The following is a 13,824-nucleotide window of genomic DNA, read 5'->3' on the forward strand; positions in this document are numbered from 1 at the left end:
CCCCCCCCTGACACACAGGGTGTCAGGGCCTATTCTCACTCTGTCAGTGTTGGGTTTTTTTTTTTGTTTGTACTACTGCATTTGTATTTTTCTTTTTACCCTAATAAAGAACTGTTATTCCTACTGCCATATCTTTGCCCGAGAGCCCCTTAATTTCAAAATTATAATAATTTGGAGGGGAGGGAGTTTACGTTCTCCATTTCAAGGGAGGCAGGAGAGCTTCAGCCACCATGGAATGGCACTGGCTGCCACTACCCTGACCCATAGGATGTCAGCTCCTGTTCTGACTCTGTCAGTGTTGGGGGTATTTTTGTTTGTACTATTGCATTTGTATATTTCTTTTTACCCTAATAAAGACCTGTTATTCCTATTCCCATATTTTTGCCTGAGAGCCCCTTAATTCCAAAATCATAATAATTCGTAGGGATGAGGTTTACATTCTCCATTTCAAGGGAGGCTCCTGCCTTCCTCAGCAGACACCTGCCTTTCCAAACCAGGACAATACCTGTAGGGACGTGGAGGCTGCCCCTATGAGCAGGCCCAGGGACTGAGCCACCAGGGATGTCATGGTGCCCAGGGCGGCGAAGAGGACGAAGCGCAGCGCGTCCGAGGGCTGGGAGGTCATCCAGTACACGATGCTGCAGTAGGCCACGGGGAACATGATCTGCAAGGACAAGCACGGGCAGTGAGCCCCTGACAGCCAGACACTCACTGCCACTCTGAGAAGTGCAAAAACATGGTGGGGGGGGTCACAGACATCTTTTATGGAAAATCCTTTCCTTGGGATTTTTTCCTCCTGAGAAGCTGAGAGGCCTCAGGAACAAAATGTAAACAATGGTTATCTGCTGCTGTGGAATGCAACAGGTGGATCTGTGATTGGTCTCATGTTGGTTGTTTCTAATTAATGGCCAATCACAGTCCAGCTGGCTCAGGCCCTCTGTCCGAGACACAAGCCTTTGTTATCATTCTTTCTTTTTCTATTCTTGGCTAAGCCTTCTGATGAAATCCTTTCTTCTATTCTTTTAGTATAGTTTTAATAAAATATATATTATAAAACAATAAATCAGCCTTCTGAAACATGGAGTCAGATTCTCATCTCTTCCCTCATCCTGGGACCCCTGTGAACACGGTCACAGGGGGGTTCCCATTAATCCACAGCTCTCAGCCTTTCCATGACATGACAGGTGGAGGATACCTGTCTTTCTGACGGGCATTTAAAAAAAGGATTCCACTCCCAACCCTTCACCCTCCTGTGTCACGGACATATTTTATGAAAAATCCTTTTGCTAGGATTTTTTCTCCTGAGAAGCCTCAGAGGAAAAGAAAAACAATAACTATCTGGTGCTGTGGAATGCAACAGGTGCATCTTTGACTGGTCTCAAGTGGTTGTTTCTAATTAATGGCCAATCACAGTCCAGCTGTCTCAGACTCTCTGGTCAGTCACAAGATTTTATTATCATTCCATTCCTTTCTATTCCTTTCCAGCCTTCTGATGAAATCCTTTCTTCTATTTTTAGCAGAGTTTTAATATATCATTTTCTTTAATATAATACATATCATAAAATAATAAATCAGCCTTCTGAAACATGGAGTCGAGATTCTCATCTCTTCCCTTGTCCTGAGTCCCCTGCAAACACCACCACACTGCCTGGAATGAGGCTTGGAGTGACTCAGGGCTGCCCCCATCACTCTGCACAGCTCCTGAAAGGTGCCTGTGCTCACCTGGGGCTGGGCTCTTTCTCCAGCAGCACTGACACAACCAGAGCACACAGCCTCCAGCTGCACCAAGGGAAATACAGGCTGGATAGCAGGGAAAAGGTTTTTCCAGCAAGGGTGAGAAAGTTCTGGAATGGCTGCCCGGGGAGGTGGTGGAGTCCCCATCCCTGGGTGTGTTTAACAAAGCCTGGATGTGGCACTGGGGGCCAGGGTTCAGTTGAGCTGTTGGGGCTGGGTTGGACTTGATGGTCTTGAAATTCTCTTCCAACCCAGGGATTCTGGGAATTCTGTGAATTCTGATTCATCCCTGAAGCTTCACCAGACACATCTGCACACTTTCCCCACTATTGCAATGGATAAAATACCAGTACCAATCTTCTGGCAAGAGGGTTTGTCATTCATGAACTGAAATGGTTCTGTTTTATTGAAGAGTAGAGCATGTACCTGGAAAGGAACATCAGCCATGGTCTTGGCCAGGTAATAGGCTTTCAGGCTGTACCAGTAGTTCAGATGCTCTCTGAGGAATACTCCCATCTCAAGGGGAACTGCAGAGAACACAGATTATTCTGTCAGATTGGCAGGGGGCAATGCTGCTTCACATAAAAACAACACAAATGTTGTTGTTAAACACATAAAAACAAGATTTATCCATGTCTGATCCTGCACTGCTGCAGTGCCAGGGTGGGACTGGAACTCTCAGGTTTTCGACAGAGCAGCAAAAGTTTCAGTGATTTGTAATGAGATATAAAATGTCAGCCCCTAGAGCTGCTCACTGTTGGGACTATGGACCAGTCTACTCAGATGATGTGAACCCCCCTTAAAGAGGATTTTTCAATTAAAAGTGGTGTCAAAACATAAAGAACCTGGTTATTCTTTGTGGTCCAACAGGCAATCCAGAGTAACAGCACTCCCAGAGCAAGTATGAAACAGTCCATTCTGCAGGAGTTTGCTTCTGACACCACATGAATGAGCTGATTTTATGCAGGAATCATAACTTGGAAGCCCCAGAGAAATTATTCCATCCTCCCTAAGTCCAACCTCGAGCTCAGGGCATGGCTGAGCTGCTCTGGGATAAGGAGAAATTCCAGTCCAGGGCTGTGACACTGAACTGTGCTGGGAAACACTGGGCAAACTGGGCAGGGAGCAGTGCCACTGGCCAAACCTGTTCCTGCTTGCACAGTAGTGCTTCTCTGGGTATAAAATTCACCCCCCCACCTGTCTTAGAGGCAGAATCCCAAGTCAGACGCTGTCTCACACCAACCCAGGAACATTCCAGCATTCCAGCCCCCCCTCCCCGTGCTGTGACACGGCACCCAGCACTCACAGGTGAGGACAGTGGGCATGAGAGCGGCGAACATGAGGAACAGCATGGAGAAAAAGAGGAACCCCGAGTTGCTGAGGACTTTCTTGGCCTCATTTCCAATGCCCAAGTAGAGCAATCCGATGAGCAGCCCAATGCCAATGTGTGAGGTGATCCTCAGGTGGGTCAGGACCTGTGGTAAGCAAAGAGTGGCATTTATCAGGAAGCCTGGGCTCAAAAGCAGTGACAGTGGGGCTGAAATTGGATAGATTGCAGGAAAGGAGCACTTATGTCCAGAAAATCTTATATGGAAACCATGGAGTGGTTTGGGTTGGAAGGTTAAAGATCACCAAGTTCCAATGTCCTGCCATGAGAAATGTTCATTTCCTTCTGGGTGACAAAAATTATGAGCTTCCCATGAAAATTTCTTCCAGGTAATAGAGGCAGAAACTGCAAATGCTGCAAGCTGAAATCTCCCTGTCTGACAATATCATGGAGCCACTGGCTCCTATTCATCAGGGGAAAGAGACTTTCTGACTAAAAGATGAATTTCCCCAGAGCAGAAGAGAAGCAGAAAAGGCATTTCAGGCTTGTGTAGACCCAAGTAACTTCATCAGGAATAAATTAGCTTTCTGTGCCTTCTCTGCAACACAGTATTCCCAAAAGCAGCTTGGAAGAGCAAAAGAAATAATAACATTGGGAACAACTGCAAGCCTTTAGAGTCAAGCAGGAAAAAAATATATTAAAAACAACATTGTCCTTCAATCTATGCATCAGCAAATCAGTTACAGTTTCTCCTGATTTTAATTCATTAACTTAATTAATCCCTGTTGACAAATGCACTTATAAAAATCAGGAAGGGAGAACAAGTTATGGCAAAGAAGCAGAAACTTTTTATCTACAGATTTTCTATTTCCAAAAAGGAAGATTTTAAGTGGTAACATTACAGCACACTGAAGTTATTATCTCTGCCATCCTGAATTTTCTGGAAAACCTAATTTTGTGACACAGCACTACAACTTCCCACTCACTTTTCAGTAGGATTGATAACTGTATAAGGGACCTGCCAGCACAGAGGGGATTTGAACTTTGGGTTTTTAGGCCAGGTGCTTCTGAGTGCTGTGTAGAAAGCTGTCATTGACAATGAAGATGATAAACAGCAAGACTGAGAGATCAGCCTCTTCCCTTTGGAATTCTGTGATAATTCATGGATGGGCTGCTGGACAGGACCTTTGAGGAGCCTCACACCCAGCTGGACAGACTTTTTGGCCACAAAAGTTACTATCACTTATTCTTACCGAGTCCCTCATGATGGTGAGGAAAGTCCTTTTGAAGAGGATGCAGAACTGGGTGAGGCAGCTGGCAGAGAAGCTGTGGCAGCCTTCTGTGGAGGAGGAGTCCTGCAGGAACAACACACAGAGAACAAACCCCTTCCTCTGCAGCCTTGCTTTTCATTCACAAAAGCCCACTCACATCAGCTGAGCGTGCCCAGAGACTCCTCCACCGAGGGGGGATTTAAATTCCCTCCCTCCCCCTGCAGAGATGCACCAAATACCTCCTCAGAGGGCCGGTGCCACAGGAAGGGGTTCAGCTCGTGCTCCCCGGGCACGTCTCTCTTGTAGTCGGAGTCACAAATCCTCTCCCTGACAGCCCGGACCAGGCGGCTGCTCTGGTCCCCGTACTCGCCCGAGGCCACTTCCATCACTGCAAAACACAATTTGGAGTTTCCGCTTTGCTGTCGCACACATCTTCTCATGAAAAATCCTTTCCTTGGGATTTTTCCTCCTGAGAAGCTGAGAGGCCTCAGGAACAAAATGTAAACAATGATTATCTGCTGCTGTGGAATGCAACAGGTGCATCTGTGATTGGCCCATGTTGGTTGTTACTAATTAATGGCCAATCACAGCCCAGCTGGTTCGGACTCTCTGTCCAAGACACAAACTTTGTTATCATTCTTTCCTTGCAATTCTTAGCTAGCCTTCTGATGAAATGCTTTCTTCTATTCTTTAGTATCGTTTTAATGTAATAGAGATCATAAAATAATAAATCAGCCTTCTGAAACATGGAGTCAGATCCTCGTCTCTTCCCTCACCCAAGAACCCCTGTGAACACCGTCACACTTTACAAAGGTTGAAATTACTGCTTTACAAAGGTTGAAATTACTGCTGACCAGGTACAAGCCTTGTTGTTAAATCCCCTTGATGCACTGACAAGACCAGATTTTTAATTTTTAATTTTCTTTTTTTTTAGTACAGGCTTTAAAATACCTAAAATGCCACGTGCAAATTTATATCTGTACACAAACAACATTTAAGTTTTTGAATTTATCTTTCCATAAATCTTCAGAGAGATCTCTTCATCCTGGAAGTTAAATGAAGTTCAGAGGAAAGGCAGTGAATACAGAAAATAGACAAAAATCTATTTTTGTGGCACTTTCCATTTTTTTTTAAGATACAACACTGAAAAAACCCTCAATGCTCTAAACTGTACTACTGCTCAAGATAAAACAAGCAGAACGCCGAAGCCACTTTAAAAAGTTACCAATATTAGTTACTATGAAACACTAAAGAATACACTTTATTTTTCATTTCCTGAACCTGGACTGCTAAGAGAGGAATAGTCACTAAATTATACCACTAGGTGGCATTCAAATTACTTCGGAAAAAAAAAATCTGATTACTTTTATTTTGAATTTTGGTTCATATACGGAAAAGCACATAGGTATATATGCACAGAAGTATAAATCACACCATGGTTCCCCTTACCCTGAAGGTGATAAAATTATAAAATGATAACATACAAAAGAAATGAAATAAACTATTCAAGCTGTCCTTACCAAAATCTGCTGGGTTGTGGTAGGTTGGACAATTCAGCCCCAAATCTCTCAAGTAAGGGACAAGGTTTGTCACCTTCCCACGGTAAATGCACTGACCTTGACTTAGAACATAGAGCTGGGAAACAAGAAGAAAAGAGGAAAAAAAATAGAAGAAAAAGAAATAAGAAAAAAATGTGAAATAGTCTCAACGGAGAATAACCAAGTTCTTTAGGTTTTGACACCGCTTTTAACTGAAAAATCCTCTTTAAGAGAGGTTGAGATCATCTGAGTAGACTGGTTCATAGTCTCAACAGCGAAAAGAAAAAAAGAAAAAAAAAGAAAAGAAGTAAGAAAAAATGTGAGATAGCATCAAAATATTTGAACCTGTTGCCTGATAACATCTCCTTGTCCTTGTGGGAAGAACACCTTGGGAAGATCTGTCACCACTGGAAATTAACTTTGCATGGAATCACAACTAATGGAAAATTTAAAGCCTGGAGCTGGAATTCTGCACACATTGCCTGCAGGACTTCAAACACATTAACACAGAAACACACTCACTGCAGCCTTTGGCACAGGCTGAAAATAGGCAAGGAGCTGGAGAGCCAAGCCATCTAATTTCCACACATTGTGGATATTTTGGGCAGGGATGGAAGGAGAGCTGGGACAGCACAGCAACAGCAAACAGCTCCATCACTCTCACTTTTAGCCACGATTTGGACTTTAAATAAACTCCCTGCCAGACTGGCAATCTGCAAGAGTTTGTTCACCTGTGGTGGTGGAGGTTTTCTCTCAGCTCTCACAGGACTAATCTAAATCCTCTGACAAGACTAAAATACATTTTTTTATCTAATCTAAACACACATGGTCCACATGCCATTGTTGGCTTGGAGAAAAGTTCTCCAACTGACTTAATTTCAATTAATTTTCAATACTAAATTCAGTTGTTATTATTGTTTCATGTGAATTAACTCTGCTCCATCTACACCTGTGTATCTGGGATGCACAGATATATTGCAGACATTGACTCTGCAGCTCTCCTGCTTTTATATTGCTCTAATTTACTTCAGTGACAGCTCAGTGCAAGGAGCAGCTCTGGCTGAAGGCATCATAATCACCAGGGCAATAATGTTGATTTCACAAACCTAACAGCAACATTCTTCACAAACATTACACATAAATAAAGGAAGCAGGCAGAGAAGAAGGGAAAAAAATAATAAAAAAGTATATTTTGCTGTTATTTATTTAATTTCTTTATATGATTTGAAGCCATCAACTAGAATTATTCATGTTTTTTGATTAAAGAGGTGGTTATGCCTTTTTGATGGTTTTTTGGTTTTTTGATGGTTTTTGATGGTTTTTGGTGGTTTTTGATGGTTTTTTGATTAAAAGGTTATTATTAAAGATTAAAACCTTTCAAGGTTATGCCATGAAAGCATAAGCACCCTGAACCACACATGCAGAGAAAGTCTGAGAGCAATACCTGGTCAAAGAGCTCAAACAGCTTTGCACTGGGCTGGTGAATCGTGCAGATGATGGATCTGCCACCCTGGGCCAAAGCCTTCATCAGAGAGACCACCTGAAAACACGATGCACTGTCCAAGCCACTGGAAAAAAAAACCCAAACAAGTTTGTTATCCACAGGCACCACTCAAAACCAGCACATGCATTTGCTACGAGGTATCCCATTATTATCCTTTTACAAATCTTCTCTGCAGCAGTTTCAGTTTATCATATGCCAACCTTATGCTTGTGCTTCTCCATCAGGCTTTTAATTAAGTTGGAAGCATGCCTGAGAATGAAAAAGAGTATTCTCAAAGCTGCCTTAAGGGACTTCTGCATTTTAGAGCTGCAGATTTAAATGCTCCCAGCTTTAATGAACAGATACATATTCATAGCTTTGCCAGCCTCCTCCCAGGCTGATCACATTCATTACCAAAAGTCACATTTTAAAATGTTTATATTCAAGCAGTCTTTGCTGGAAAAATAAAATCCATGCCACAATATTTTCCTCTCTTTTCCTTCCTTTCTTTCCAGTTTGTGAACGCTTTAAATGTTACTTACAGCCCTACAGACCAGCAGTTTGTGTCTGCTTTAAATATTATTTACAAACCTACAACCCAGCAGTTTGTGTCTGCTTTGAATTTTACTCACAGCCCCACAGCCCAGCAGTGACCCAAGGCACCAAGAACCCAAAGCAAATTATTTCTTGGCCTAATTCAGTGCTTGCAGACAACACAAAATGAGCCTTTCCCAGGGATTTAGAGGGGAATAGCTTTTCTGTAGCTCTCTTCTACTATGCAAAACCATCTTTGCCTGTGTTTGATTTTTGGCCTTGAAGTACCTGGTGGGTTCATCAAAGAACATGACAGGGGGGTTGTTCACCAGCTCCAGAGCAATGGCCAGGCGTTTCCTCTGGCCCCCAGAGAGACTCCCAGTCCTTGTGTTGGCACAGGTCAGCAAACCAAGGGCTGTCAGGATTTCCTTCACCTGGAGGGAGCAGAACATTCCAGGCTGTTGGAACATGAAAAACCTCCAGCCCCTTCACTGATTTGCATGGAGGTTGCAGACCAGCTCACAACTTTGTTTCATCACCCACATAAAGCCTTTTCCCAAGTAATGTGTTCATTAGTCATTTATTAGACTCAGTGTTAACAGTTTTTTCTGCCATTTACTGTTTTGACCCAAATTCTGCTTGTTTGTCCTGCATGACCTCACTCAGTGAAGAGGTGAAAAAGGAGTGGAAATCAGATCTTCTGTGGCTGTGTATTTATGGGTATGGCACTGACATCAAAAGGGCTTTGCAGCATGTGAGGGGTCCTTGCACAGTGAAACCAAGAAGATTCTTTCAACAGAACTCTGGGGCCGCCTCTACAAGGGATCTATGACAAAAACCAGTGGTTTCTGTAGAGCAGTGACCTGCTTTATCTCATCTCTTGTCCACAGTCTCCTCTTTCAAGTGCAGCCATTGATTTCGGATGTTTTCATTCCACTCAGGGTCAATGCAGTTGTCACAGGGACTCTCAGATGTTTGGGATTCCCTCAAGGCACAGCCTCAGGAAGGGCACAGCTCATCTCAGGACTTTTAGAGCAAAAGGAGCACAATCCCAGGCTCTGGGATTTTTTCTCTTTCAGTGACTGTAGATCTGGGCTGGTAGCCCTATGTAAGGGAAATATCTCTTTGGCTTCAATAAAAAGATGGACACAAAAATGTGAATCCATGAGCTACATTGCTCATTCAATTAACAAACTCCACTTCAGAGGTAGAAAGCAGACATTTAATACTTCTCTGAAGTTTAGGAAACAGACCCCACCATTTTTCAAAGCATCAACTGTTTGGATGGAGAGAGTTTTCCAGAAAGAATGCCTGACTTGGTGAAAACTGGTGAGACCAGCCAGGGCCTGACCCTTTGCTTGTCCTGATTTTGATTTCCAGGAGTTCTCTCTCCCAGAAAGGGGGAGTAAAAAAATAACAAAACCCACTAAGCCTTGTTTCTCAGAGGAAAAAGCCCAGCTACCTCATTCCCTTTATGTCTGGGAAGGGTAAACAGGACTCAGGCAGCACAAGCAAGGGCAGCTAGGAACATAAACTGTGGTTCACCTGAGGATTTTCATCATCCCTGCTTTAAACAGGAGTCTGCAATCCTGCTGGCACAAGTGTATAAATTCATAACATTTATCTGTGATAAATGTTTACACTCCAATTTGCAACAATAAAATGAATTATCTTCTCCTGCACAGGCCAGTAACACCAACTAGAAAATTCTTCTAACATGTGTTGAATAAACACAGCCCAGATTTTAACTCAAAGAGCTGCTTGTAATTACAGCGACAGTGTGAACAAGTGAATTAGCTTGCTTGGCCTAACTTCACTAAAGTGTAAATGAACTAAGGCTTAACAATTAAGTTAACAGCTGTTTCTATAGAAATTTGCTTTCCAATAAGAAAACAACCTGTGTTTCTTTTCTTCACAACAAGCTGATTCCTGTAAGTTTCCTTTTCTGATTTTCAAGGATTCTTTTGAGTCTGAAGAAATGCCCAATTGCTCCAATTTGGAAATAAACACAGAGAAAGGACAGTCACAAAACCAGCTGATCTGCCCAGGGAGTTGCCATAGGTTTCATATTTCAGGAGAAGTTGTGCTTTTCCCCATGGATGGGTTAGAGGAGCACAGGTCCTCATGCAGGTCCAGCTGGGCGATTTATCTCACCCCACATGAGATGCACACTGGAGAACCCAAGGTGCATTAACAGGAATCCTGCAGAGCCTGGGGATTTGTTTCAGTAAACCTTTTACAATTTTCCAGTCTCGTACAGAAAGCAGCTTTCATGGAGACTGCAGTGAACATTCCCTCCCCATGACACATGTCAGCCTAGGGAATATGAATTATTCTGTCGCTGCAGGTCCAGTGCAGTTCAGTGTTAGATAAAAATGTCTGCTTCACAGAGCTCACTTCTTGGCATCCCCCAAATTCCAGTCTGATGGGCACTGTACATACCATTTCTCTCCTCCCTTCATCTTTCTCTTGAAGTTTCAGATGAGCAGACACCTGGAATGCAAAACAGTGGAATTTGATTTTTGAGCTGGCCTGAAGCACAACCACCACTTAGAGGAGATGTCTCAGGCACAGCACTCCAAGGTACCACTTAAACAACTCCTTTCAACCCAGTCAGAAAATCTGAACTGGAACTACAATGTTCCAGTCACAAGCATCACATTTTTCTGTGCAGTGAATAACTGAGTTTAATTTGACTCAGGCAAAGCACCTGAGAGAAAGTGTATTTAAAAAGAGGCCATTCTGCAAGTCAAAGAGCTTTACAGGAAGATGGGAAAGTGTCATATTTTGCACATCCAAAAACTTCCCAGATAATCCTAGAAACAGAGTTTATTTGTGCTTCATTCTCACTGTAAGGATAACTGAACTCTGCCATTCTCCAGCATGCAAACAAGTGAGCAGAGAAATAAATAATCTTATGAAAGGTGTCATCTGCTGTCCTGAAAGGCAGCTCCACAAAACATCATGATTAACCTTTATTAAAAGCAATTAAACTGTTAGGTAATTATTTTTTGTCAGAGACTTGATTGATTAATTTTAGACAGCAACTATAATCTGGGCCAAATTCTGCAGAAGTGGTCCCGTGGGATTCTGATGAAAACACTCAAGTAAACAAAAGAGACAAAAAACTTCTCCACAGAAAAGAGCCTTGCAGAAAATCAGCCATATAAAACGTGGAGTGATTTCTTCTGGCCTTAAAATTTGTGAATTGAGCTGGCACAGTGTGAGCAACCTGAGCCTTGTTTTGATAATAACTTCTGAGAAAAACTGGCTCCTTTCTCAAGCTGAGCTACAGACACTTCCAGACTAACTGGTCAAGTTGGCAATTCATAAACTTGCTGATGTGATGCAAAACAATGAGAAGAATTAACATTGCCTGTGCATCTTGGACTTACTCTGTTCCTGTTCTCTTCCCCATGAAAGAGATTTTATAAAATGAAAGAGATTTTATAAAATGCCTTTATTTTAAAAAAGGCACAAAAGAGTAGAAGTAGCAGAGAGATCACACTGAAGTGTAAATACCAATTTTCAGTCAGAACATGAAAGATGGGGAGAAAGAGAGAGAGATGAGGTTACTCATCCACCACCCAAGCAAACAGATGGTCCCTACAAAGGCTCCTTCGTGAAGAACTTCAGGTTCCATTCTCTACATCTAAGGAGCAGACACTTAGACCTCCTTCCAAATCACAATGCTGGGCACAAACTGGAAATTATAAAGCCAAAGAAGGATGAGCCTGACACGGAATTCAAGGCATCACCAAATGCCAAGAACTCTCACTGCGCGCGACCGAACAGGGACGACATCTTGTGGCATTGCCAGGGGCAGGACCAAGGGCACAACACAAACCATTCTCCATTTTCTGCTGCTCAGATAAGTTAGAGCAAGGAACAAAGCTCACCATCATAGCTTCCTGGACAGTGAGGTGAGGAAGGAGCATGTCATCCTGCATGATGTAGCAGGAGACCTTGCGGAAGGAGCGCAGGTCGCGGGGCTGCCCGTTGATGAGGATTTCTCCTTTCATCCCCGTCTCTCTGAAACCAAACAACAACAGCCAGAGGTGAATCTCACCATCACTTGTGCTGCCAAATGACTGAGCACCTGGAAGTCTTAGGTAGTTGCTGCCCCTGTGAAATAAATTTGGTTGACTGGATAAAAATCAAATTATTTCCTGATTACGCTTTCTTTCATATAAAGCTTCATGCTATGATGCTGAAAATTTTACTCAAAATGTGTGCTGTTCTATATAAATCTGAAAATATATCAAGAAATCAAAGGTGGGGGTTTCTTTTAGATTTCTCTATCCTGTTCCTTATGCCCCAAATGACAAGACAGAGACACCTTGTATGGCCATACAAGAGGGGATTTAGAAAAATGAAGCACAGTCACTGCATTTTGGGGAAGAAGACATCAACATTATGAAGTGGTAACTAAAAAGAGTCGATTTTTCAAGTGTTTATGTGATTTTAAGAAACATCACAAACATAAGACACTGAGTCAGATTTGTTACGCAGCCAAAAAAGCAGATTTTCTTTATATGTGTGTTTTTTGGGTTTTTAAATTGCTTTTTATTTTTGGAACAGACCTGTTAAGAGATAAATCCCAAGTGACCAAAACAGGACACAGAGGAAAAAAGATAAGCAAAAAGGATCTAATTCAAAATCTTTGAAGTGCCTCTTTTTGACAAACTCTAGGCCAAAATTTCTTCTTCTGTTGTCTCCAAGGAGCCCTCAGGCTCAGTGATTTTATCCTAACTTGGGATTTTCATTGGTACTGACCTGTATCCTGCCAGAATATTCATAAGCGTTGACTTCCCAGCTCCTGAAGGTCCCATAATTGCAACGAGTTCTCCACTGCTGAACTTCCCTGAAATTCCTTTCAAAAGGGTCTTATAACCTGGAAAAAGGAAAGAAAAGTTCACTGAACCCTTAATCACATCCGGGGAGCAATGAAAGTTCATTGCCATTGAATATTGATGACAAGCAGGCATTAACAGCCACCTCCTGAGAGGCTGATGCCAACATCAGCACGCTGCAATAGCCAAAATAACTATCAAAATAACTATCAAAGTAACTATCAAAATCCAAATTGTGAGCAGGAGCAGCAGTTCCTGCCATGACACAAATGGGATTACAGGGTCTCACACTCTTGCCTCACTGCAGGATGGTTTTTAAACAGGGCTATGAAACTTTGCTGCCATTCTCTAAGTGGCAGCAATATAAAATACTAAACTGCTGTAATACTATAAATACTCTGAGTCCTCTCAGACGATTTTACCAGGATGCTGTTAAAATATCCAACACTCCAAGTTAACAGTCTTGGAGCAGGCTGCCCTCCAATCACTGCAGTTTCAGTGCCAAAATTCTGCCCTCTCACCAAAACAGCAACTTCTTAGGGAGAGCAACAGCCAAGATCTCAAAGACCTTTTTCCATAAAAGAAATGGAAAAAAAATGTCCTGTATGATAAGAACTCAGCAAAAGGAGATACACAAACTTCCTCAATCTCTTGCCACAAGAACTCTCTTACCAGAGGAACTCCGAAGGCTTTTCTAGACAGGGAGACTGACCACAGGAACTGTAAAAACAATTTCTAGGGAAAATTTCTAGTTAAGAACATGCAGGGTGTTCTTCTCATTTAGATTAATCCATTCCAAAACTTCATGCCATCATAATTACATCCTCAGGCAAGGATGTTCTAGAGTGACAACACCACCTCCTTCAAACATTTCAACTTATTTCTGATTTAATTATCTTTGCCAGTAAACCTTTATTAGAAGTCTTTACTCCATGTTTATTCTAAGCATAAGCAAACTGTGCTCCAAGGAGAATTCCAGATTCGGACCAACTGTATCCACCTTGCCCTGAAGGATTTCCATGTAAAGGCATAAAAACTGTGTAAGGAAGGTGGGGAGAGCCCTGACCAGCATTTAAATTTTTCA

At 42.4% G+C, this 13,824-nt stretch overlaps 1 protein-coding gene across 1 annotated transcript in view; it reads right to left on the bottom strand.

Moving 5' to 3' along the window:
- The window catches only part of ABCG1 (ATP binding cassette subfamily G member 1), a 54,346-nt gene that overhangs the window by 5,710 nt on the left and 34,812 nt on the right, over positions 1-13,824 (bottom strand). Inside the window, exons 3-13 of the mRNA XM_005427239.2 lie at positions 12,664-12,781; positions 11,787-11,919; positions 10,330-10,380; positions 8,176-8,321; positions 7,315-7,438; positions 5,853-5,967; positions 4,572-4,720; positions 4,315-4,416; positions 3,041-3,209; positions 2,161-2,261; positions 506-664 (exon numbers count right to left, since the gene is read on the bottom strand). Of these exons, the coding sequence (XP_005427296.1) occupies positions 506-664; positions 2,161-2,261; positions 3,041-3,209; positions 4,315-4,416; positions 4,572-4,720; positions 5,853-5,967; positions 7,315-7,438; positions 8,176-8,321; positions 10,330-10,380; positions 11,787-11,919; positions 12,664-12,781 (1,367 nt within the window). The remainder of the gene's footprint in view (positions 1-505; positions 665-2,160; positions 2,262-3,040; positions 3,210-4,314; positions 4,417-4,571; positions 4,721-5,852; positions 5,968-7,314; positions 7,439-8,175; positions 8,322-10,329; positions 10,381-11,786; positions 11,920-12,663; positions 12,782-13,824) is intronic.

Source organism: Geospiza fortis, unplaced genomic scaffold (assembly GCF_000277835.1).
Source record: "Geospiza fortis unplaced genomic scaffold, GeoFor_1.0 scaffold17, whole genome shotgun sequence".
Lineage (NCBI taxonomy): Eukaryota > Metazoa > Chordata > Aves > Passeriformes > Thraupidae > Geospiza > Geospiza fortis.